The sequence below is a fragment of the Grammomys surdaster genome, unplaced genomic scaffold (assembly GCF_004785775.1).
Source record: "Grammomys surdaster isolate TR1022 unplaced genomic scaffold, NIH_TR_1.0 126051, whole genome shotgun sequence".
Taxonomy (NCBI): Eukaryota; Metazoa; Chordata; class Mammalia; order Rodentia; family Muridae; genus Grammomys; species Grammomys surdaster.
The window spans coordinates 5,182,845-5,209,940 of NW_021620862.1; the positions used below are offsets into that span (position 1 = coordinate 5,182,845).

At 42.0% G+C, this 27,096-nt stretch overlaps 2 protein-coding genes across 3 annotated transcripts in view; one reads left to right on the top strand and one right to left on the bottom strand.

Annotated features, from left to right (window-relative positions):
- Positions 1-10,325: 10,325 nt before the first annotated feature.
- Tfb2m (transcription factor B2, mitochondrial) lies at positions 10,326-25,968 on the bottom strand. 2 transcript variants are annotated; one of them, XM_028755273.1, is made up of 8 exons: positions 25,506-25,968; positions 24,708-24,796; positions 21,686-21,836; positions 16,965-17,113; positions 15,158-15,247; positions 13,649-13,711; positions 12,868-13,028; positions 10,326-11,313 (listed from the first exon to the last, which is right to left on the bottom strand). In XM_028755273.1, exons 1-8 carry the CDS (start codon positions 25,816-25,818, stop codon positions 11,136-11,138), a joined length of 1,194 nt encoding a protein of 397 aa, XP_028611106.1. In that variant the 5' UTR covers positions 25,819-25,968; the 3' UTR covers positions 10,326-11,135. The 2 variants fall into 2 exon arrangements, with proteins under 2 accessions (XP_028611106.1, XP_028611107.1); XM_028755274.1 differs by lacking the exons at positions 24,708-24,796; positions 25,506-25,968 and adding an exon at positions 22,593-22,635.
- Positions 25,969-26,156: 188 nt separating this feature from the next.
- Cnst (consortin, connexin sorting protein) overlaps positions 26,157-27,096 on the top strand; it is an 80,575-nt gene continuing 79,635 nt past the window's right edge. Inside the window, exon 1 of the mRNA XM_028755275.1 lies at positions 26,157-26,298. The gene's annotated coding sequence lies outside the window, so the exon portion shown is untranslated. The remainder of the gene's footprint in view (positions 26,299-27,096) is intronic.

Genomic DNA, 27,096 nt, shown 5'->3' on the forward strand with positions numbered 1-27,096 from the left:
ATATACTTAACAGACATATACACATAGATAAAAATAAAATCTTAAAAGGAGATATTTAGAAAATGGCACTCAGTCCAGCTTGTTCCCAGGCAACCACCATTTTCCCGCTGCTCTGGCTCTGGACTGGCTCTGGCTATCTAGAAACACCAGCCCTGGAACCCAAGAGACACCAGCATGGTGCTGCCTCTGCCAATCCACCATGCTGCATCTACAAAGCTCGGCTGAACCCTAGACAATATCCGCCATCCTCGTGGTACCTGGTAGAATGAAGAATCTTAATGTTTAAAGATTATCCAATGGATTTATATATTTATATTTAAAAATACTCAAATTAACAAGATGCCCACACAACTAGAATTGTTACCCAATTATCTAACCTTTAGATATAAATTGTTACCCAGGACTGCTTTTGACCCATCTGTCCTCCTCCATGGTTTCTAAATCTCCTCCTTTCTCCTCCCCTTCCTCTCCTGTCCTCTCAACTCCTCACTCCACCTACCTCATACTGCCCAATCACCGAGCTTTATTGCAAATGTAGAGAGGAAAATATCCCGCTACAGTTGATGGTATGTGGTGGCTTGAATAAGATGGCCCCCATAGGCTCCTGATTGAATGCTTCATCACCAGGGAATAGCATTACTTGAGAAGGATTAGGAGGCATGGCCATGTTGAAGAAAGGAGGGTTGGGCTTTAAGGTTTCAAAAGCCTAAGCCAGGCCCATTGGCTTTCTCTGTTTGCTGCCTGTGGTTCTAGATGTTGAACTCTCCGCTGCCTCTCCAGCATCATGTCTTCCCACATGCCACCATGATGAAAATGAACTAAACTTCTAAAACTGTAAGTAAGACCCAATTAAATGCTTTCTCTTAGAAGAGTTGCTGTGGTCATGGTGTCTCTACACAGCAATCGAACACTAAGATGTGATAGAATCAGATTTCCCGAAGTTTAGAATTGCTGTTTGTCAAGAATTGGTGGTTGCTATGTAGACTTCTTGTGTAGACCATGCCTGCCAGGGACTCAGAGATCCTCCAGCCTCTGCCCCAAAAGTGCTGGACTAGAGCATGCCTTTTAAGGACCACATAATTCTTGATTGACACCAGTGCTAAGATTTGGGAAACCGTAGTATTCCAAGGGGCAGAGATGTCGTTCATAGATTTCTATCACAAGGCAGAACTGAGTTAAGAAAGCTCAGGCAAACCTGGTGTTGATCAAAAATTGATCAAAAAAAGAATCTATAGAAAAAAAACAGATTATAAAGATAGTAGAAAGATTAATGTGCCAGAGATAAAATAATGTAAATTATATAGGTAGATTGTCATTGACTCTGCGTTGGCCTTGATGGTATAATCCTTTAGTCCCAGCATTAGAAAGGATGAGATAGGTTGGTCTCCATGAGTTTGAGGTCAGCTCAGTTCTAGGCTAGCCAGGACTAACTACTATAGTGAGATCTCACTCAAAAATCAGACAAACAAAATACAAAAGTGAAAGTAGTCAGGAATAGAGTCACCGCCTCCCTGCCTGTATGTTAAAGTGTCCTCAGGACTCCCTGTCCTTAGTCAGGCTGGGCCCCAGGCTCTGTGACAAATATAAAAGAGAACAAACATCCAAGGATATTAAAAGCACTGCTCTAGAGACCAGCTCGAGTGCAGAGCATTTCCAAGAGGTAACTTGTCTATCATGCTACAAAGATGGCAGCAGTGAGAGCCGGAGGCAGAAAGCTTGTCCGTCTACAGGAGAACTCTCTGCCTGGGAGTCTCTTAACTCCTAAAACTCCACTGGGGCTTCCTTGGTCATTTATAATGAGTGTTGTAAGTGCCTGGTCTAATCCTGCTACCTTTGCTCTCCCAATCAGAATGGTCCATATGTTCTCAGTTTGAAGATGTTTCACTCTCTACTACCTGCTATTTGCTCTTGTACTTACTACATGCTCAATCCATTCAGCCACTCAAAATCAAATGAATAGCTGTGGTAGACTACAGGTTCAGAGGTTCAGTCCATTATCATCAAGACATCTACACTGTTAAACAGTTCAGGACCTCTTGCCTAGGGAATGGTGCTGCCCAAAGTGCCTTGGATCTGCCCACATAAAGTAAGACAATACCCAATAGGCATCCCCATCCACAGGCCAACCAAATACAATCCTTCATGGAGACTCTTTGCCTAGGTGATTCTATATGGTGTCACATTGACAACTCTCTGTATTGTTCCAATTTTAGTATATGTGCTGCCGTATACTAAACACCATGTGCACCATGTTGACAATTAAAACTAACCATAGCCAAACCATTGGCCCAGAGCCAAAAGTAAATGCAGAAATCAAAGCTTAATGTGGAGAGTTGGTCTGCTCCTGTCCTGTGGAGAAACTGAATCCTGAGTCATCCAGGAGCCACTGCACTCAGAGCAGCTGGTAAGAACTCCATCTCACTCCCTAAACCCCAGAGATAGATCGGGGAGCCAGGGACATCCAGGGCACAGCAGCTACCCAAACCCCGCCCCTCCGGAATTCCACTTCCCTTCTGCCCCTGCCTGGTCCTCTGGGCTGGAGCAGACACAGAGTTGGTCTGCTCCGGTCCTGTGGAGAAACTGAATCCTGAGTCATCCAGGAGCCACTGCACTCAGAGCAGCTGACACAGAGTCGGTCTGCTCCTGTCCTGTTGAGAAACTGAATCCTGAGTCATCCAGGAGCCACTGCACTCAGAGCAGCTGGAGCCACTGCACTCAGAGCAGCTGAAACTGAATCCTGAGTCATCGAGGACCCACTGCACTCAGAGCAGAAGGATTTCCAGATCCAAGAGGTGGCCTGAGTCCCAGGAGTTATTCCACCCAGGAGATTAGGAGCATAAGACCACAGAGACCTCTGGACTCTGAGGAGCTCTACAATAAGCAAGATAACTGGAAATACAGACTCCAGTTTTACACAGTGAGGGCAGGTACCACTAGAGTTAACCAGATGGCGAAAGGCAAGCGCAAGAACATAAGCAACGGAAACCAAAGTTTCTTGGCATCATCAGTGCCCAATTCTCCCAATATAGCAAGCCCTGAACACCCCATCACACCTGAAAAGCAGGATTCAGAATTAAAATCACTTCTCATGATGATGATAGAGGATTATAAGAAGGAATTAAGTAACTCCCTTAAAGAAATACAGGAGAGTACAAGTAAACAGATAGAAGCCCTTAAAGAGGAATCACAGAAATCCCTTAAAGAAATGGAAGAAAACACAAAGAAGGAATTAAACAAAAACATTCAGGATCTGAAACTAGAAATAGAAACAATAAAGAAAGTTCAAAGGGAGACAACCATGGAGATAGAAAACCTAAGAAAGAGATCAGGAGTCACAGACACAAGCATCACCAACCGAATACAAGAGATAGAAGAGAGAATCTCAAATGCAGAAGATACGGTGGAAAATATTGACACAGTTGTCAAAGAAAATGCAAAATGCAAAAAACTCCTAACTCAAAACATCCAGGAAATCCAGGACACAATGAGAAGACCAAACCTAAGGATAATAGGTATAGATGAGAATGAAGATTCCCAACTTAAAGGGCCAGTAAATATCTTCAACAAAATTATTGAGGAAAACTTCCCTAACCTAAAGAACAAGATGCCCATAAACATACAAGAAGCCTACAGAACACCAAATAGACTAGACCAGAAAAGAAATACCTCCCGTCACATAATAATCAAAACATCAGATGCACAAAACAAAGAAAAAATACTAAAAGCAGTAAGGGAAAAAGGTCAAGTAACATATAAAGGCAGACCTATAAGAATTACACCAGACTTCTCACCAGAGACTATAAAAGCCAGAAGAGCCTGGACTGACATCATACAGACACTAAGAGAACACAATTGCCAGCCCAGATTACTATACCCAGCAAAACTCTCAATCACTATAGATGGTGAAACCAAGATATTCCATGACAAAACCAAATTTGCACAATATCTTCCCACAAACCCAGCACTTCAAAGGATAATTGATGGAAAATGCCAACACAAGGAGGGAAACTACAACCTAGGAAAAGCAAGTAAGTAATCTTCCAACAACCCCCAAAAAAGATACAAACATAACTTTACCTCTAATAACAAAAATAACAGGAAGCAACAATCATTTTTCCTTAATATCTCTTAACATCAATGGTCTCAATTCCCCAATAAAAAGACGCAGACTATCAGACTGGATACACAAACAAGACCCAGAATTTTGCTGCATACAAGAAACGCACCTCAGTGACAAAGACAGACACTACCTCAGAATAAAAGGGTGGAAAACAATTTTTCAAGCCAATGGCCCCAAGAAACAAGCTGGAGTAGCCATTCTAATATCAAATAAAATCGACTTTCATCCAAAATTAATCAAAAAAGATAAGGAAGGACACTTCATACTCATCAAAGGAAAAATCTACCAAGGTGAACTCTCAATTCTGAACATCTATGCTCCAAATGCAAGGGCACCTACATACATAAAAGAAACTTTACTAAAGCTCAAAACACACATTACACCTCACACAATAATAGTGGGGGATTTCAACACCCCACTGTCAGCAATGGACAGATCATGGAAACAGAAACTAAACAGAGACACTTTGAAATTAACAGAAGTTATGAACCAAATGGACTTAACAGACATCTATAGAACATTTCATCCTAAAACAAAAGAATATACCTTTTTCTCAGCACCTCATGGTACCTTCTCCAAAATAGACCATATAATTGGTCACAAAACAAGCCTCTACAGATACAAAAAGGTTGAAATAATCCCTTGCATCTTATCAGATCACCACGGACTAAGACTGGTCTTTAATAATGACAAAAACAATGGAAAACCCACGTACACATGGAAACTGAACAACTCTCTACTCAATGATGACTTGGTCAAGGAAGAAATAAAGAAAGAAATAAAAGACTTTTTAGAATTCAATGAAAATGAAGACACATCATACCAAAACTTGTGGGACTCCATGAAGGCAGTGCTAAGAGGAAAGCTCATAGCTCTAAGTGCCTACAAAAAGAAACTGGAAAGAGCACACACTAACAAGTTGACTGCACAACTAAAAGCTCTAGAACAAAAAGTAGCAAATACACCCAGGAGGAGTAGAAGGCAGGAAATAATCAAACTCAGGGCTGAAATCAACCAAATAGAAACAGAAAGAACAATACAAAATATCAATAAAACCAGGAGTTGGTTCTTTGAGAAAATCAACAAGATAGATAAACCCTTAGCCAGATTAACCAGAGGGCACAGAGACAGTATCCAAATTAATAAAATCAGAACTGAAAAGGGAGACATAACAACAGAAACTGAAGAAATTCAAAAAATCATCAGATCCTACTACAAAGGCCTATACTCAACAAAACTGGAAAACCTGGATGAAATGGACAATTTCCTAGACAGATACCAGGTACCGAAGTTAAACCAGGAGCAGATAAACCATCTAAATAGTCCCATAACCCCTCAGGAAATAGCAGCAGTCATCAAAAGCCTCCCCACTAAAAAAAGCCCAGGACCAGATGGTTTTAGTGCTGAATTCTATCAGACCTTCAAGGAAGACCTAATACCAATTCTCTTCAAACTATTCCACAAAATAGAGACAGAAGGAACACTACCCAATTCGTTCTATGAAGCTACAATTACACTCATACCCAAACCCCACAAGGACCCGACAAAGAAAGAGAACTTCAGACCAATCTCCCTTATGAACATCGATGCAAAAATACTCAATAAAATTCTAGCAAACCGAATCCAAGACCACATCAAAACAATCATCCATCATGATCAAGTAGGTTTTATCCCAGGAATGCAAGGATGGTTCAATATTCGGAAATCCATCAATGTAATCCACTATATAAACAAACTTAAAGAAAAAAACCACATGATCATCTCACTAGATGCTGAGAAAGCATTTGATAAAATTCAACATCCCTTCATGATAAAAGTCTTGGAAAGATCAGGAATTCAAGGCCCCTACCTAAACATAGTAAAAGCAATTTACAGCAAACCAGTAGCCAACATCAAGCTAAATGGAGAGAAACTTGAAGCAATCCCACTAAGATCAGGGACTAGACAAGGTTGCCCACTCTCCCCCTACCTATTCAATATAGTACTGGAAGTCTTAGCCAGAGCAATTAGACAGCAAAAAGAAGTCAAAGGGATACAAATAGGAAAGGAAGAAGTCAAAATATCGCTATTTGCAGATGATATGATAGTATACTTAAGTGACCCCCAAACTTCCACCAGAGAACTCCTAAACCTGATAAACAACTTCAGCAAAGTGGCTGGTTATAAAATCAACTCAAACAAATCAGTAGCCTTCCTCTACATGAAAGATAAACAGACTGAAAAAGAAATTAGAGAAATGACACCTTTCACAATAGTTGCAAATAATATAAAATACCTTGGTGTGAATCTAACCAAGCAAGTGAAAGACCTGTATGACAAGAACTTCAAGTCTCTGAAGAAAGAAATTGAAGAAGATCTCAGAAGATGGAAAGATCTCCCATGCTCATGGATTGGCAGGATTAATATAATAAAAATGGCCATCTTGCCAAAAGCAATCTACAGATTCAATGCAATCCCCATTAAAATCCCAACTCAATTCTTCACAGAGTTAGAAAAGGAAATTCTCAAATTCATATGGAATAACAAAAAACCCAGGATAGCGAAAACTATTCTCAACAATAAAAGAACTTCTGGAGGAATTACCATCCCTGACCTCAAGCTGTACTACAGAGCAATAGTGATAAAAACTACCTGGTATTGGTACAGAGACAGGCAGGAAGATCAATGGAATAGAATTGAAGACCCAGAAATGAACCCACACTCCTATGGTCACTTGATCTTTGACAAAGGAGCTAAAACTGTCCAGTGGAAAAAGGACAGCATTTTCAACAAATGGTGCTGGTTCAACTGGAAGACAACATGTAGAAGAATGAAAATTGATCCATTCTTTTCCCCTTGTACAAAGCTCAAGTCTATGTGGATAAAGGACCTCCACATAAAACCAGATACACTGAAACTAATAGAAGAGAAGGTGGGGAAAAGCCTCGAATACTTGGGCACAGGGGAAAAGTTCCTGAACAGAACTCCAATGGCATATGCTCTAAGATCGAGAATTGACAAATGGGACTTCATAAAATTGCAAAGTTTCTGTAAGGCAAAGGACACTGTCAATAGGACAAAACGACAACCAACAAATTGGGAAAAGATCTTTACCAATCCTTCATCTGATAGAGGGCTAATATCCAATATATACAAAGAACTCAAGAAATTAGACTCCAGACAACCAAATTACCCTATTAAAAAATGGGGTATAGAGCTTAACAAAGAATTTTCAACAGAAGAAACTCGAATGGCCGAGAAGCATCTAAAGAAATGTTCAGCATCCTTAGTCGTCAGGGAAATGCAAATCAAAACAACCCTGAGATTCCATCTCACACCAGTCAGAATGGCTAAGATTAAAAACTCAGGTGATAGTAGATGCTGGCGAGGGTGTGGAGAAAGAGGAACACTCCTCCATTGTTGGTGGGACTGCAAGATGGTGCAACCACTTTGGAAATCAGTCTGGCGGTTCCTCAGAAAATTGGACATAGCATTACCCGAGGATCCAGCTATACCACTCCTAGGCATATACCCAGAAGATGCTCGAACATATAACAAGGACATATGCTCAACTATGTTCATAGCAGCCTTATTTATAATAGCCAGGAGCTGGAAAGAACCCAGATGTCCTTCAACTGAGGAATGGATTCAAAAAATGTGGTATATTTACACAATGGAGTATTACTCAGCTATTAAAAACAATGAATTCGAGAGGTTCCTAGGTAAATGGATGGAACTAGAAATTATCATCCTGAGTGAGGTAAGCCAATCACAAAAGAACACACATGGTATTCACTCACTGATTATTGGATATTAGCCTAGAACCTTGAAATGCCCAAGATGCAACTCACAGGCCACATGAAGCCCATAAAGAAGGAAGACCAAGTGAGGGTGATTCGGTCCTTCTTAGAAGGAGCAACAAAATACTCAAGGGAGCAAATATGGAGACAAAGTGAGGGACAGAAACTGAAGGAGGGGCCGTCTCAAGACCACTCCACCTGAGTATCTATCCCATGTGCAATCACCAAAGGTAGATGCTGATGTGGAAGACAGGAAGTGCATGCTGATAAGAGCCTGATATGGATATCTCCTCAGAGGCCTTCAAGAGTCAGACATATTCAGAGGCAGATGCTCACAACTAGCCATTGAACTGATCATGGGGTTCTCAATAGAGGAGTTAGAGTGAAGACTGAAGGAGCTGAAAGGGTTTGTGGCACCATGAGGAGAGCAACAATACCAACCAACCACAGCTCCCAGGGTCTAAACCACCAGCCTGGGAGCACTTAGGGGGGGATCCAGGGCTTCAGCTGAATATGTAAAAGTGGAGGGCCCTGCTGGGCATAGGTGGAAGAAGAGAACCTTGACCTCATGAAGGCTGGATGCCCCAGGGGGTGGGAATTTTGAGGGTGGGGAGGTGGGAGTGGGGGGGGTGTAGATAGAGGTTACATTCACAGAGAAGAAGGAGGAGGGGTGAGGGGATTGGGGGTTCCGAGGGGGTGGTGGGGGATGGGGTAAGGGGACAACATAGGAAATGTAAATAAATCATCCAATAAAAAAAAAAAAAAAAAAAAGCTTAATGTGTTGGGAGAATGAGGACATGAAAGGCACCACAGCACCTGAGTTGCTCAGTGCCTGCCTCTAAGAAAGTACCTTTAAATTCCATGCCTTTAGGTCAGGGACAGTCCAGTTTCTGTTTTGGTTCTTCCTCTAAGGCCTCACACATTTGAGACAATTGTTTCAAAACTGAACCACATTTCTAACATAAACCTTTTTGGTTTTTTGAGACATGGTTTCTCTGTGCACATGTAGCCTTGGCTGTCCTGGAACTTTCTCTGTAGAACAGCCTGGCCTCAAACTCAGAGATATCAGCCGGCTTGCACCCTCCAAGCACTGGGATTAAAGGTGTGCAGCACCAGCAGCCTGAACTTCTATTTTCTTCTTGTGCTGAAGATCAAACTGGATAAAGTGCTCCACCTGAGACACAACTCTAAACTAGACTTGGAGCATAGAAGTTTTTCACAATCTGAAAATTCAAGGCATTCCTCCCACCTCCTTTTTTTCTGAGTATAGTGGATTGACCTCAGGGCCTCACACACGCTGGGCACTCTACCACTACCACTGAGATATACCCCATCCCAGAAACCCTTTTGTGTGGTATATATGCATAAGCTTGGGTGTGGTGGGCAAATCTTTATTGTTTATCTTTTGATACAAGATCTCTAGTCTTTTCTTTCTTTCTTTTTTTTTTAGGTTTTTCTGTGTAGCCCTGGCTGTCCTGGAACTCACTCTGTAGACCAGGCTGGCCTCGAACTCAGAAATCCGCCTGCCTCTGCCTCCAAAGTGCTGGGATTAAAGGCGTGCGCCACCACTGCCCGGCCTCTAGAGCCTTTTCAACTGAACCTAGAGCTCATAACTTGGTAGATTGTCTGCCTCGCAAGCTCCTCTCCAAGTCATCCTCCTGTGAGGTCCTCTCCATGTCATCCTCCAGTACTCCTACCACGGTTGCCCAGCTTTACATGTCTGCTGGGAACTCAGCTTATGTCCTCATGACCGTACATCAAGCTCTACTGAGCCACCTCCCTAGCTTGCAAGAGGTTTCATGGCTGAGACAAAATCTTGCTCTCTTGTGCCCAACCCCAACACCAAACATGCTGGTCTCCAACTCTGGACGGCTCAGCCACTGCACTTAGCTCCTCAAGACACTTCAGTTACATAGACAGAATTAATGAGAGGACACTGAAAATAAGTTTGAGGTCAATTTAAAAATTCACTCATGCATATGGAGACCAAAAAAGAAAACACAGAGTACTGGCTGGTTTTGTGTGTCAACTTGACACAAGCTGGAATTATCACAGAGAAAGGAAGCCTCCCTTGAGGAAATGCATCCATGAGATCCAGCTGTAAGGCATTTTCTCAACTAGTGATCAAGAGGGGAGGGCCCATTGTGGGGGTTGCCATCCCTGGGCTGGTGGGCCTGGGTTCTGTAAGAAAGCAAGCTGAGCAAGCCAGGGGAAGCAAGCTAGTTAAGTAACATCCCTCCATGGCCTCTGCATCAGCTCCTGCTTCCTGACCTGCTTGAGTTCCAGTCCTGACTTTCTTTGGTGATGAACAGCAATGTGGAAGTGTAAGCTGAATAAACCCTTTCCTCCCCAACTTGTTTCTTGGTCATGATGTTTTGTGCAGGAATAGAAACCCTAAGACAGACAGACACACACACACACACAAATAAACTATATACAAATTCTTTATTTCTCAGAACGTTTAAAAACATACAATTTAAAATTTAAACAATTGGATTGCATAGTACCTGATAATCCACTTTAACATAATAAAAGATAAACTAATCACGTTCTGAAATAGGTTTATATGCTGTTTTGGTTTTTTTTGACAGGGTCTTTTCTTAGCCCAAACTGACCTCAAACTCAACTCTACAGTTGAAACTGGCATTTAACTGATGATGGGCCCTCTACCTAACAAGTCCTGGGACTCACACCACTATGTCTGCCCAAATCAATTTATTTTCTAAGTGTAACAGTACAGAAACTGGAGGAAGACGCATGAAATTGGCAATGGTGAAAAGTGCATATTTAAATATGTTTGGCCCAAAGGATTTTTGGGCTTTTTTTTTTTTTAAGTAAACTACATTACAATTGGAAATACTCCATACCTATGGGCCTTTACAGTAAATAGAAATTTTTTTAAAAATTTCCTGTGCTGGGGAGCAAAACCAGAACCTTGGACATACTGTGTATGTGTTTTACCATTGACCTACAGCAGAGAGTAACTTAAAACAAATTTCATCTGGTCAAACTGACAAGTTTTTATTCTATTTAACTTTGACTATCTGCAGCCACTGGTTTCCTGTGCATCAAAGGTATCAACTTGAGAAGAAATTATTTGCTTCATTTGTGCCAAACAAGGAGTCTCTTCCGTTAAAAGGACATGAACTTCTTGAAATTCAGTTTTCATTTGTCACATAATTTCAAAACTAATGAACAAACAGCTCCAGCTCATTCATGGCTTGTAGACTTTTTTCCTAGAGCTCAATGTCCTCTGAGCAGTAGTCATAGATCCATTTAAAGACACAGTCTTCCGAACGCTCGATAGTTTCAAAAAGTCTTTTGAAGTCGTGAGGATACATTCTACCAGCTGCGTCTCCAGGGTTTTTTCTTATCTGCCTCAGTATATTAATCGGATCAACTGAACTCAGTGAACTGCAGAGGAAACCAAACAAACACACTTAACTCCCTTCCACAACTGTCAGCTACAGCTGAGAGAGCTGCCACCTATGTCCAATTAAAATGGCTAACACATATAACTGAATTCAGTTCACAGTTTATATATAATATATGCGTTCTTAACTCCATACAGAGATAACTGAACTGACCCTCTTACCTTAACCTCCTAAGTACTGGGATTATAGGTATGAATGCCACACTCAGTTTGGATAAGAAATACGTACATAAAACATGTTAAGGCTATAATCTCAGTACCCAGGAGACTAGGACAGTTGTTCTTAAAAATGCAGAGCTAACTTGCAATGAAAATCACCAATTGAAGTTTTAACATGGTATAATTCTCACAAAAATTCTAGTTTACATATCATTTTTATTTTCACTTTGAGATAGGGTCTCACCACAAAGCCTTGGCTGGCCTGGAACTTACTAGGTAGACCGGGCTAGCCTCAAATTTATAGAGACCCACTTGCCTCTGCATCCTGAGCACTACGATTAAAGGTGTGCGCCACCACACACACCTGGTGGGTTTTTCTCTTTCCTTCCTTTTAATATCTGCATTTAAATGGCCACCACCCCAAGACAGCGAGATGAAAATCAGGTTTCTTTTGGAGGTTTATTGACATTTTAAACTTTTGTAATTGTAGGCTTATCCTTTATCTCTAAATACTGAGTGTGCTGGTACACATCTGCACACCATAATCACAGCACTTGGGAAGTAGAGGCAGGAGTTCAAAGTCACCTCTGGCTGTACAGAGAGTTAAGGCTAGCTTGGGCTACATGAAACCCAATTTCAAATGTTACTAGTCAACAGTCCTATTGATATATGATGATTAATTAAACTAACACACACTTTCCCATCTTCTGACAATATTTTAGGGACTGCTAGTTACAAGGTAATAATAGAGACTACATTACATGGGCTGCAGTAAGAGTACTTGCTGCTCTTCTTGGGGCCCTGAGCTCAGTTCTCAGCACCTATGTCAAGCAGCCCTTAGTCACTGTTAACTCCAGCTCCAGGGGATACAGCATGCTGTTCTGGCCTCCATGGGCACAGCACAAACATGTACATACACATAAAAATAAAATATTCAGTATTCTAGGTTTGCTGCTTGAAGATGAAAATGAATGAAACTTGGAGTGTATGGAAAGCACAACGCACAGCAGGGAGATAAATGAAACTTGGAGTGTATGGAAAGCACAACGCACAGCAGGGAGAAAGGGTACTTTTATTTACTGGTTTTTTGTTTGTTTTTGTTTTTTTACTTTTATCTTATGGGTAGGTGTGTGTATGCCATGTATGTGGTACCCACAGAGGCAAGCAGAGGGTGCTAGAGCCCCAGAACTGGAATTACAGGTGCTTGTGAACTGCTTCCCAACCATCCCTCTGGCCCAGAAGGAAGTATTTTTAACAGGTAAGTGAAACATGGGCACCTTACTCTACATCAAGATGTGAAAAGCCACCTTCTAACACAGGAGACAATCTCAGTAAATCACTACTTTTATACTCATCTTTATTGAATTTCTATTTACCGTAAATGGTGTACTATTGAGGCATTGCGTTTCCCAAAGCAGTGCTTTACCAAGTGGAAAAATATATCATAGTTCAAAGGACTTAGGTTTTCTGTAAATAAAGTCCTACGAGGAGTCATTCGAACAAGATATAGGTTTTGTTTCAGTAAATTTAATGATTCCTAGACAGAAAGAAAAATAATTTTTGTCAGTCATAAACTATTACCAAGAACGCTTATTTCTTCTTATTTACCAAGACTACTTATTTCTTCAGAATAGTTGCTGCTCCTACACATCTCTAGGCCTTCTTTGTTGACAGGGTAACACCTTGTAACCTAGGCCATGTCAGAGTTCTGAACAGAAAGTAACCTAGAGGGATGAGATTTTTATCCTGTGTAAGTCAAGAGCAGCTGCTTACTGTTTGCAATGGAGGAGGATTCATAGCAGGGTCCAACTCCATTTCTCAGCTGCAGGGCAAACTCAATGTGTGTCCAGTAAACCACTTACCACTTCCTGGAAGTTCTAACATCGTCCTTTATCTAACCAGGACAGCTAAAGTCGACTGACTTGTGACTCTAGTGAAAATCAGAGCTCAAACACAACCCCAGCATGAAGGGAGCTCCTGCTGTGCTCAAAGGGACACCACCACCAGACCCAAGGATACAGAAGAATTACCAACTAGCTTGTTCCTTATTCCTCCTTTTCCCCTAATCACACATTTATACACACGTATGTATGCACAATCTGATTACTGAAAATCTGTTGACTACATGATAAAGGGAGCGGCCTCGTTTGTCCTTACCGAGTGCTTTGACTTTTCTAAGTGTCCATTTTCCATATGTACACTAAACGATGACCAAGGCTCCTGGAGGAAGAAAAACAGACAAGCTCTTTCTTTCTGTAGGTCAGTGTGTGGCGCAGGTGCACATGTGGACGTTTGCGTGTGGAGGTTGGAGGCCGTTCTCAGCTGTCTTCCTCTATCATTCTCTCCACGTTATTCTCAAGTCAGGGTCTCTCATGAACCTGGGCCTTGTGGGTTCTGTGGGACTAAGGATCCTCCTGCCTCTGCCTCCCCAGGCCTGGACTTTTTCCGTGCATGCTGGGAACTGAACTCAGGTCCTCCTGTTTGTACTGCAAGTGCTGTTCCAACTGAAACATCTCCTCCACTCCGAGATATTGTTTAGTTTATATATCACAACTGAAAACCAAGGCTCCTCTACTCTTTCAGTTAACTCTCTTTTGTCAAAACATCTCAAGTTACTATTGCCTTAAAAAAAAAATCTACCTATGTAAATCTGGGAGTGGTGGTATATACTCTCTGGAGGTAAAGGCTACAAGAGACCCAGTCCACCCTACCCTATAAAACAAAAACTAAAACTAAAGCAAAAACTAAAAAGCAAAACAAAAAAAGTCTCATACCTAAGAGCTAAGGTTTGTAGCTTTATATTTAAGCACTTGCCTCAAATCCAAAACCCTCCACAAATAAAAGGATAAATCGCTTCAAGTCACATCTGGCAATGCTCAATAAGTGTTAACAGTGACTGACTATTGAATTTGGATATTCAAATAGCACATTTTGTATAAAAGGTAAAGGGTATGTATCAAGCTAAATACAGTGATAAGCAATATAATATTCACCATATTAAAAGAAAAAGAAAAGCAGAAATGTCATCAGTGTCACTAGTAATGGATTTCTGGGCTATAACTCTAATAGTGACTCATAACATTTCTTTCCTTTCCATAGAGCCTATCTGAAACAAACAGAGTTTCCTAGTTTCATCAAGAGCCAGTCATTGTACTTTCATAAGAGAGAGAAGTTGCCAAACAAGTGTCAATGCTAATCTCCTTTCAAGAGCTGGTAATAACATATGCCTTTAATCAGGAGGTGGAGACAGGAGAATCTCTCAATTCAAGGCCACTCTGATCTACATAAGGATTAAGAAGTTCCACGCCAGGTAGGAGTACATAGTCACACTCTATTTCAAAATAAAACAAAAGTAAACAAGTCAAAAACAATGAAATTAATATTTTAAACCTTTAGTGCACGGTCTACACTTACCAACCAGAGTAACACAGTTCTTCTGGCATTAAAACTTCACTCACACCAGGCAGTGGTGGAGCACGCCTTTAATCTCAGCACTTGGGAGGCAGAGACAGGCGGATTTCTGAGTTTGAGGCCAGCCTAGTCTACAGAGTGAGTTCCAGGACAGCCAGGACTACACAGAGAAACCCTGTCTCAAAAAACTGAATACAAGCAAACAAACAAACAAACAAAAACAAAAACCAAACAAACAGAAAAAACTTCACTCACCATGTGAAGAAACTTAATTTCACAAGCCACTTGCCAAAGCACACCCAATACTTGATATAAATCTGGCCTTTTAGGAGTCGCTATTAGTTTCTAGTAAAAACAAACAAACAAAATTGTGTCACATATAATCTTAATAAATATCAAATGTTGGAATTTAACTGAAACATCTTAATAGCATCTAAAATTTAAATTAAAAGATGAGAATTGGCCAGGCATGGTCTTTAACCCTAGTTCTCAGGAGGAAGAGGCAGGAGGCTCTTTGTGAGTTCCAGGATAGACAGGTCTACATAATCTCTGTCTCAACAAACAAACATAAAAGAGAACTAAGTAAAAAATATTAACCATAAGTACTTTTAAGTAGTTTTTCTTTTTAAAAACAAATGGCAACATATACAATTGACTGTATATGAGCTGGAGTGGTTTCTTCCATAGGACTGGAATTTGTTTCTCATCACAGCAAAGGGCCAGCCACACCTTATAAGAATGAGTTATTAAATCGTGCATCAAGAATTGTTAAGTCTTGACTGGGCAGTGGCGGCGCACACCTTTAATCCCAGCACTTGGGAGGCAGAGGCAGGCGGATTTCTGAGTTCGAGGCCAGCCTGGTCTACAGAGTGAGTTCCAGGGCAGCCAGGGCTACACAGAGAAACCCTGTCTTGAAAAACAAACAAACAAATAATTGTTAAGTCTGTAACCCTAGTTCCAGGGAATCCAATACCTTCTAGCTCTGCTAAGTAACTTGCACATAAATACACACTTCTAAATAAAAAGAAAATGAAAACAAACAGCAACAACAACAAATACTGCAGGCCAGAAAGACGGTTCTGTAGTTAAGAGCAATGGATGCTCTTTCAGTGGACCCAGATTCAAGAGGACTCAGGTCACAACCGACTGTCATTCTAGACACAAAGGATCTGATGCCCTTATCTGGCCTCATCAAGCCCATAACTCAGGGCTGGGGAGGTGGAGACAGAAGGATTCCTGGGGTTTGCTAGTCAACTAGTCTAGCCAAATTGGCAAACTACAAGTCCTAGTGAGAACCCCGTCTCAAATAGGCAAATCAATGAATAAACAAAGCAGAGGTAAACAAAGAAAAGAATCAAAAAGATGGCAGACAGCCCCCGAGCAACGGCATCAGAGGCTGGCCTCACTCTCTCCTCACCCACCTGCTCACTACCCCTGCCACAGCCTGAAAACAAGAAGTTGTAAAAACACTATAAACTCATGTATGTGGCTGCTTTATTCATAATATTTGAGAGGTGGAAGTGGCTAAGTGTTCTTTCATTATGAATGAATAGATACATTTTGGTGAATACAGACAGCAGAATACTATTCAGTAAAAAGAAAATGAAATTTGAACACACTGCAACCCAGATGAGCCTTGATGGTGTCAGGCTAAGTGAAGTCAGTCAGCCACAAAAAGACAAATGTAGTGTGACTCCAAGCCAAGGTCACAGCTAGTCCAGGACAATGGCCACTAGAGCCTGAGGAAATGGGAGGGTAGGAGTCAAGTGTTCAGTGAAATGTCTAAAAGTTTTAGAGCTAAACAGCAAGTACTGGGTGTATGATATAAATATATTTAATGCCACTGAAGGTAAACTGTCAAATAATTAAAACAGTCCATCTTACATGTTTAATAAAAAAAAAATTAAAGCCTTAACTCGACTCTAAAGATTGTGTCACATAACTTCATAATCTTAGAACTCTCAAATGTCAGGAACCCCCAAATCAGAATGCAGCTGAAGCTTGTGAGAATATTATAGCACTCTTTGAAAGCAATGATACCAATTATCTTTCAACAACGCACCCGGAATTCTTTTTCACTAATAAATATATTCAGTTCTACTCGTCCATATCTGTATATAGATTCGCAGGAATACAGATCAAACAGAATTTTCCAAAGTACTCGTCTTTCATGTTTATTTGGTAAGATTCCAAATACTTTTATAGGAACACCTGTTAGGAATACAAAAACAAATTTGTATAAGGTCCTGAAAACTTTCTCTTATGACCACATTTTGCTGATGCAAAGTAAGTTAACAATGGTAACTGTATTTTAATTAAGGATCCAAGATGGTGGATGACATGCAGGTGTAGTATGTAGAATCACCAGGGAAATAACTGAGGAGAGCTGGGTAACAACAGTACCAGAGAGGTGTGGGAACACCCCAAAAGGAGAAACTGAAAAAAGCAGAGCAGGGAGCTGGCGTCAGAGAGGGGTTAACTGCAAGTGTGAGGAGGACCTGTTTCCAGGTGGGCCTACGCAAGGAGCCCACCACTGTACAGGATACCCAGGGTATGCTGTTCAGTCTACTCAAGACAGGTTCCAGGTTCAGTGACAGGCATGGAGTGACTGAGGAGGACACTCAACATCAAACTCTGCTTCCACCTGCACACACATGTATATGTGCACATACAAGAATATGTAGACATACATGAAGAAGAAAAAAGAAAGAACATGAAAGTTTTTGTACTGGGGCGTCTTTTCCGAGTATCTCCTTCCCTGCCACTGGCCACCAGAGCCTCAGTGATGTGTGTGATGAACACAAGCTCTATACACTCCATGAGAAGGGCGCGCCCGGCCACAGGAGCAGCTGCTGACACTCTGGGTGAACAGTGGAAGGGCTATGTGGTCTGGATTTTTTATAGGAATGACAAACAAGGTTTTCCCAAGAAGTAAGGAGTTTTGACCCATGGCAAAGTATGCCTGCCATTGAGTAAGGGGGTTCTTGTTATAGACCAAGGAGAACTGGAGAAAGGAAACCTAAGTCTGTTCCTGGATGCCAATCTGAGTGTTCTCAACTTGGTTATTGTTTAAAAAGGTGAGAAGGATATTCCTGGACTGACAGATACTACTGTGCCTCATCGGTTGGGACCTAAAAGAGCAAGTAGAATCCAAAAGTTTTTAAATCTCTCTAAAGAAGATGATGTCTACCAATATGTTGTCAGAAAGCCTTTAAACAAAGAAGGTAAGAAGCCCAGGACCAAAGCACCCAAGATTCAGGGTCTTGTTACTCCATGTGTCTTGCAAGATGAATGCTGACTTACTGGTCTGAAGGAACTAAGACAGTTGCCTACAGCAATGACAAAAGGAGGAGATCCTAGAAAAAAGTCCTTTACTCTGGGCACTCATGGAAGTAGCCACAAAGCACATTTCAGAATAAGATTCTTGGGGTTGGAGAGATGGTCAGCACTTACGAGCACTTAGTGCTTTTCCTCAGGACTCAAATTTGGTTCCCAGCACCCACCTTGAGTGGCTCACAGTGACCTGTAACTCTAGCTCCAGGAGATCTGATGTCTTCTTCTTCTGGCTTCTGAGGGCACCCATCTGTACTTACACATACTTACATACATGAACATTAAACAAACAAACATCCTCTCTGCTGAGTCAGCAGCTTAATTCTGTCCCCTCATACCCCTCTCCCCCGGAAAATGTCATGGAACTAAATGCTGACACCTGGCCAGAATTCCTATAGACTACAAAGAAGAAATTGGAATCAGATTCATGCAATATTCAGTGAAATGGATACCTGGTTGAGGTATCAACCCAGTGTTTAGAATAACACACACACTTGTGTCAGGTGACACACCCTGGATATCTGGAAGGTCAGCCCAAGAGCAAAACAAGCATTTGAAACTGGACTTCTGAAGGCCTGCCCTCAGGTGTGACAATTGTGTATAAGCAGACCTGTGATGGATGCCCACTGACAGAATGAGCATCTGTGACCTCACATGGGAAGGACACCCTGGAGAGTGACAGACGTCCAGGTGCACGGCAGCGAGCAGCAGTCATGGAGAAGGCACTCAGTTCCTACATCCCATCCTGCTCTCCCCTTCATGCGGATTCCTTGTGTTTCATAGCAAACATTAACTTAGCAGACCAACGCTGTCCTTCTGTCCTGCTCGCCCCCTTCTTTATCTCTACTCTGATAGGCTTGTCCACAGCAGACGGGCTAGCAGACTGCTGTGCGGGACCTGTGTCTCAGCCTCCTGACAGCTGGGACTCTTCACAGCTTTTAAGTTGTCTGATTCTGTGTCTATTTTTAAGATTTACCTTTATTATTTTTACTTATGTATAGCATGCGTTTCTGCATATGGACACACATGTTGAGTGCAGGTGCCCAAGGATGCCAGAGGCACTGGGTCTCTGAGGATGCTGGGAACTAAACTCCCGTCCTCAGGAGGAGCAGCAAGCACTCTTAACCATGGAGCCAGGTCAAGCCACCCCATCACTCCACTTCCTCACCTAGTCTACTCTTAACTAAAACTGCTTCACTGACACCTATTTTCCCTTTTCACTTTTCCAACCAATTCAATACTAATCATTAATCTTCTACCATTTTCCTTTTCATGCATACACATAGCTGACTAGTATTTTAATACACAATAGACCTTCAGTGTTCCCGTGCTGTTTTTATGATTGGCATTTAAGGGGAATTGTGTATTTGTTGTTATTTGTTCACAGTGGGCCTACCCTTCGATAATGATGACTGTTTCTACAGACACTGTTCTACTTTTAGGGGTGTACTAAGGATTTTAAGTACAGCCAAAGACAAAGAGGATATCAGTAAATTCCTGGACAAATTCCAAGAGAACACAAACAGCCTAATGAAGTAAGGAAGTTAGGTATGGATAGGAATTTATATTCAATAAAGGCACAGAGACACTATGTTTTTAAAAAAGCCACTTGAAAGAGTAAACTCAGGTTATCAAATAAAAAATATATAGAAAGCCCCACTAATAGAATGGCTCAAGGGAAAATGCAGTATCTGGGCTTAAGACAAAGTATAGGAAATGGAGCATTCAGAAACTGCAAAATAAATCAACTGGATGATATTAGCAGAACATTTGAGATCTGTGGTACACTATAAAAGACCAAATCTGCAAAACATGAGCATAAAAAATGATTCATGCTAACGGTGTAAAAAATAGTCTAATGAAAATCATAGCAGAAAGTTCCTGAGCCTAGGGAAAGACATGCCTATTCAACTAATGATGCTTCAGAGTCCAAACAGACAAGACCAGAGAAGAACCTTCTCATTTCATTATAGTGGAAACACTCAATATACAGAACAAAAAAAGCATTCTAGAAGCTGCACAAGAGAGATGGCAAGCTGCATGCAAACACAGGCCTAGCCGAGTAACTGCAGATGTCTCAACAGAAACTAAGATGGGAGGGCTTGGGAAGATGCACTTCAAGCTCTGAAAGATAACAACTGTGAACCAGCATACAACACCTAATATAGCTATGTAACAATCAAAAGAGAAAGAAAAACATTCCACAAGAGACTTTCAGATAAAGACATTCTTAACTACTAAACTAGCCCTACAGAAGATACTTGAAGGAATTCTTCAGACTGAGAAAAGATAATATCCAGACATCTAGAAGAAAGAATAAACTACATTACAAACAGTAGTTGAGCAAAAGAGGAATAAGAAAACACCCAAACTACAGGATCAATAAAATAGATACATTCCAATAATAATGTTTACTGCTAATAGTCTAATTAATTCCCCAACCAAAAGATAAGATCAGCAAATTGAACTTAAAAACAGGATCTAATTGTTATACAATACACAATGCCATTTCTTTTTTTCAGCCATAAAGAACAAAATTATGGCCGGGCAGTGGTGGCGCACGCCTTTAATCCCAGCACTTGGGAGGCAGAGACAGGTGGATTTCTGAGTTCGAGGCCTGCCTGGTCTACAGAGTGAGTTCCAGGACAGCCAGAACTACACAGAGAAACCCTGTCTCAAAAAACCAAAAAAAAAAAAAAAAAGAACAAAGTTGTATCACTGAGGGAAATGAAAGAAACCAAAGATTATCAAATTAAGCCAGCCTCAGAAACTCAAAGATCTTGCTTTCTCTCATATGTAGTTATTAGATTTTTACATAGATACATAAAATGATGTATTATATTATGATGTGAAAGCAGAAGCAACACTATGTAAGAGATAAAGGAAGCTAGCAGAAGGAGTGAAGGGGGTTAAGAACACCAGCAGCTCTTTTAGCACCTTGGTCAATCCCTAGCACCCACATGGTGGCTAACTGTGTAAACTCCCAATTCCAGGGGTATCCAACGCCCTCTTCTGGCTTACATGGGCACTGCATGAACAGCTTGTATAGATAAAAACATGGAAGCAGAACACATATATGCACAAAATAAACAAATCCTTAAACAGAATTTTAAATAAAAAGGTAATATGAAAGGGAAATTAAATGAACACATGTTTAAACATACATTTATATGAAAATGTCCTTATGCAAAACAGACTCATGTACAATAAATAGATATAATTAAAATTCAATAACTACGCTTCCTCCCCCCCCCCAACCCTTAGTACAGTTAGTCCTTTATAGAACTAAAATGGTTGTCTACATGCAGGAAAAGTGAGAGGCATTCTTACTGAAGGAGGAGTTGCTCACGAACTCCTCTAAATCTCTGTATATGACATATACACCCAGCATACAAATGAGTTACAGTGAAAAAATATAAAGCATCAGCTTTAGTGAATGACAAAATTTACCTGCTGACCAAGGAACTGCTTTTATTCCCAGGTTCTGAAAAATTGCATGTGAATTCATATCCGGTCTTACCATTTCCTGATACCTAGGATCCATTTTAAAGAAGTCACAGTGAACCACTTGTAGCTCTCCATACATATTCCTCCTTAAGGACTGAAGAGACAGAGAGGTGAGATTAGAAATTTATCAACATGTACAATTCAAGACCTACCTCAAAAAATAAGAAAGAATAAATAAAAATAAAAGCAGCTGGTGGAGCGTGCCTGAAATCTCATCACTCAGAAAAACTGAGACAGAATTATAAATTCGAGGAGGGCCCCATTTACACAGCAACTCTAAGACCAGCCCATCTCTATGATACAGTGAGGTCTGGTCTTAAAAATCCAAGGGCTGGAAGGTAGAGCACTTAATGGTAGAACACTTGCCAAACATCCAGGGGGCTCTCCAGCACCTCAAATAAAATAAAATAATTCAAAGATCTTTCATGAAGATATAAATAGTTCTAATAAACCTCAAATTTAGCAAAGGAAATAAAAATCAACTACTGTCTGAGAAATGATCAAATGCAACAGTTTTCTTAAGAAAAGAGTTATGAAACATAAGTGACCTTCCATGGTGGCCCATGGCCCATGAGCTTCCATGGAGCTCAGTAGTTCAGTACTTGTGCAGCATATACAAAGCTCTGGATTCAACCATCAGCACCACATTTAAAAACAAAAAACAAAAAAGCCGGGTGGTGGTGTCGCACACCTTTAATCCTAGCACTTGGGAGGCAGAGGCAGGAGGATTTCTGAGTTCGAGGCCAGCCTGGTCTACAGAGTGAGTCCCAGGACAGCCAGGGCTACACAGAGAAACCCTGTCTCGAAATTCACACCCCCTCAAAAAAAAGTCAGGCATGATGGTGTACACCTTTAATCCCAGCACTCAGAAGACAGGAGCGGGTGGATGAGGCTGGCCTGGTCTAACAGCAAGTTCCAGAACAGCCAGGGCACACAGAAAAACCTGTATCAAAAAACAGGAAAAAAAAAAGATCACTAACAAATTTTCTTTTATCTTTTTTTTTTTAATTGTTGCTGTTGTTAATGCCTTAGCTGTTTATAAAGCTGGCTCTCTTTTGGAGGGTGTAGGATGTTAAGGCAGGGTCTCACTGTGTAGCCCTGGCAGGCCTGGGACTGACTTTACGATGTAGATGAGGCCAATCTCCAACTCGGGTGATTGATTCTGCTTCTGTCTCCCACAGGTTAAGACTGCAGGTACTTGGGAGGCAGAAACAAAAAGATCTCTGCCAATCTGATCTACTAGCTTTTCTCTTCTTGTTTTTATCTTCAATGCTATCAATTACAAAACAGTTTGTTTTACATTTTCACTATGTAGCCCTGTCTGGTCTAAAATTTCAAAGATAGACCAGGTTAGCCTTGGAACCAATGACTCTCACTCTCCTACCTCTGCACCGGAATTGAAGGTGTGTGGTACTTCATCTGCCAGTCCCACTCTCAACACCCTGGTTTTGCCATGGACCTTGTTTGTGCTAGGCCAACTAGCTGTTCTAACCACCGAGCATAACCCCACCAACAGCCAACAACAACTCAACACTCTAAAGTTTCAGTTTGAAACAATTCAATCTTTAGATATTGTAGTTATTTCCACAACTTTTTCATTGTCCTGCTGCACTTTTAAATTCAGGCCATTCCTTCTTCATGCTTTCAGGAAGCTGGTATAGATCGTATATTTCCTAAATTAATTTCCTCTCAAGTGGTCAGCTGTCAGTTAAAGACTCAGAAACAGTCATTTGGAAAAAAAAAATAATAGCATTCTGCAACTCTACTTATCCATCTCAAACCTTTTTTGCTTCAATTGAAGTCCTTAGTAAACTCAAGAGTTCACAGAGAGAACAGAGTTCACCCATTAACCTGACCTTAGCACTCACTCTTCTTCAGACACACCAGAAGAGGGCATCAGATCTCATCACAGATGGTTGTGAGCCACCACGTGGTTGCTGGGATTTGAACTCAGGACCTCTGGAAGTGCAGTCAGTGCTCTTAACCACTGAGCCATCTCTCCAGCCCTAGCACTCACTCTTGAATGTTACGTTCACACATGGCAGGGCCACAGCACAGCTTACTGAAGATGGGGACATGAGCTTGGTGATCAATTATATATCATTCAGCTAGACTGTATAGGAAGGGAAGATGGGGCATATTTCCTCCTGATCTTAAGGGAACAAACTACATTCATTTAACAAAAGGTAGATTAACAATTGAAAAGTATAGCAACAACTTCATTAATGGAAGCCTTATGTAACAAGTGGTCATATGTAGATTTAGAGAAAGTACCCAATTTTATGCTGAGAGTCAATGGAGAATGGGTAGCTATGTGGAGATGAGCCAGAATAAAAGGAGTGTGATCTACTAGAACCAACCAAAAGTGGGAGCAGACCCAGGACCCATCTGTTCAGATTCTTAGGCTCTCTGTTTATGCCATTCCTTCCTCCTGGGCAAAGGGCAAGTGCTTCTGACAAAGAACTCATGATCTACTAGGAATCAAGAGAGGCCAAAGACTACCTTTACAGGCAGTTCTCACACAGTAAGCTTAGAATAAGTCACAGGCTTACCATTTCTTTTGCAGTGAGGTGGCCCTAGCTTCTATGTCTATCCTGAGAATAGTAGTTCTGGTCTCTAGGGCTCAATTTGAAGAATAGGAGGGCAGAAACACTTTATTTCTGAGGCTACATCTGAAGACTTCCAACTGTCCCTTATTCCACAATACTCAGTACGTCAATGAGTCACACTTTGAGATTATCATTTTCTGGACCCCAGTAGGAACTAGAAAACAGATTTCAGGACTCCCAAACTTTTAGATACTCAACAAGAATGGAATACTCAATAGGTCCTACTCTTTACACAGATATTAAACATGGTTGCTAAAAAGTCCATAAGAAGAAATGATGTGCTTAATTTTACTTCTTTAACTCACTCAAACTTAGTGGACAGAACAACAAATTACTTTAGGAACATAAAAATATACCTCCAAATGTGGAATAAAAGTCCTTTCACTCTCAAAGGCAACCACTCTGGCACCAGCTTTAAGTAATGCCCCAGTCAGGATTCCAGGACCTGGTATATTAACAGAAAAACTTTATTTGCAAAATAAACAGCATAATGTCTCTCTCCCAATCTCTGTTTTTAAGACAGGATCTCACTGTGTAGCTCTGGCTGTCCTGGAATTCACTCTGTAGACCATGCTGGCCTCGAAAGGTGTGTAGCAATGCAACCCACCATAGTCACTTTCAAAGTGTCGTTACACAAGTTTCAACGGCACAACGTCCCCAGATAAGATTCTTTTAATGTATGTAAAACGATGATTAGGCAGTTAACTTGAACCCACAACATCTCAACAGGTAAGCAGTACAGCCTGACGTCTGTTAGTAACAGCAACACTTACAGTCTTCAACAAATGTCACTATTTCTTAGAAGAAAAACAAGTATGTAAGATAGTATGTAAGACTGCGCTTGCTTCTTACTCACGGACTATTTGAATGCTTAGCCATAAAAATTACCATCAAGTCTAAACGGAATCGACTCTCTGTAAAAAGTGACGCTTAAGAAAGAAAAAACAGGGCCAACAAGAACGCTCAGAAGGCAACGGCGCTTGGCGTGAAGGCTGAACACTTATTTCAATCATTGAGATCACACAGTGTAAGGGGTGAGCTGACTCTCGCTAAGCTGTCTTCTGACCTAAACACGCATGCATACACGATAAATAAACACTAATTTACAATATTAGGGACGTAAAAGCTAAGGGCAAACTTTCTGTTCAGCTCACCTGGATTGCACTCTAGTATAAGTTGGCGGGATGGGTTTTGGTGCTCCACCAGATCTCGTACCAGGTTCCTGGCCGATTTCTTACATGCTATGTGACGCGTAGGCTCCGATCGGTATCTGGATGTCCATGAGGGCGACTCCTCGAAATTAGAATCACGCAACGGCTTCCTGGAGAAGTCAGAGAAGCCTCGGCGGTTACTTGCTTGCCAGTCCTTCCGAGTCCCTGTTCCGGACCCCAGAATGCAAGACCGGCCGCGGCCCGCCAACACTGATAACACCAGCCGCGGGGGGAGCCCCATGGCCGGTCCCCTCATCTTCCTCTAATGTCCACCCCAACCATCAGTTAGGGTCGCCTCTGCGAAGAACACGGAGCACCACATCACACGTGCACACACTTCACCACCTCATTAGGCCGGGCGGAAGTACACATTACGAATGGCGCAGGCGAACGCCCTCGCCTCGGTCCTTTCCTCACTCGCTTCCGCTTCCGCCCAGGCTCCGCCCCTAGGCTCCTGTGAATGGACTCTCCGGGTGTGTCCGGGCTGGAACTCTATGGTCGCCCGCCCTCCGCACTTCCTCTCTAGCCGCGATCTTCTATGCTCCTCGGTCCGGCCGCCAGCCGGGAGGGGTGCGCAGAGGGAGGCGGGGCGGGAAGGCTAGAGGTGTCCGATCCTCCAGTGCCGCGGGAGACTGGAGCTGGCTGTGTGACAGTTCGTCGGCCGCCATGTCAGGGAGCAGGGCTGGAAACAGACTCGGCGCCCGGCGGTAGCACTTGCGTTGCCTCGGATGGCCAGGTGAGATGAGCAGCCGGGCTGCAGGGGATCCGCCAGCTGGCGGCGGCCACTGAGCTAGGGAGAGTCGCTGGCTCCTCCCCGGGCGCTGTCCTCCCGGGAGTTGCAGCGGGTCCCCTCGCATCCGCCCCCTCTCGGCTCTCCCGTTTTCCCCACTTTTCTGTAGGTACGCGGTTGTCGCGCATCGCGCCAATTTCTCCCCGCGCTCTCCCCTCCCCCGGGACCCTGCGGCTTTTACTCCGCGTCGGAGTCTCTGTCTCGGTGGCCGGTCGCCTGTGCCGGCTTCCCTGCGGGTGGCTTTTATTTGCTCTCAGACCTTCTTTCCCCTCCACAGCTACCTCTTTGGTTGTCAGGAACCGCCTAGTGCCTCCCGTCTTTTCCTTCCTCTGGGCCAAGATTTACCTTTTCTTTTTAGTATGCATGTTTGCAAGACTGAAATTTAAGGCTGAAAAAAATTAATATTTGAAAGCTTAAAATTCCTTCCTGTGTTTAAAGGGATTAGAGCCTTAGGAAGCTTCTTTATTCTCTGTGTAAACTTAGTTAAGCACATTGTACTGTAGAATGCAATGTAAAAGGCCGATTGCAAAGACTAAAAATAGGATGCTCTAATGGGAATTTTGGCAGTCTTTGGGGCAGTGTTAGAAGATCCTTTTCTTTGAGAGTGATTTCGATGTTTGGGGATCGTACTCAAAGCTTTACCCATTATCCTTTCCGTCAAGGCAGGAAGCTGCAGCCAATCAACTTCTTAGTTTAAAATATGTACAATCCTTTCTGCTTACTCTGCTGGCACCATAATTGAGC

Coding starts and splice junctions, on each gene's coding strand:
- Tfb2m (XM_028755273.1), bottom strand. CDS start 25,818: ATGAGGGGACCGGCCATGGGGCTCCCCCCGCGGCTGGTGTTATCAGTG. Junction 15,248..16,964: donor TTAGTGAAAAAGAATTCCGG/GTGCGTTGTTGA, acceptor TGTTTTTACTAG/AAACTAATAGCGACTCCTAA. Junction 13,029..13,648: donor TAGAAAAGTCAAAGCACTCG/GTAAGGACAAAC, acceptor CTTTCTGTCTAG/GAATCATTAAATTTACTGAA.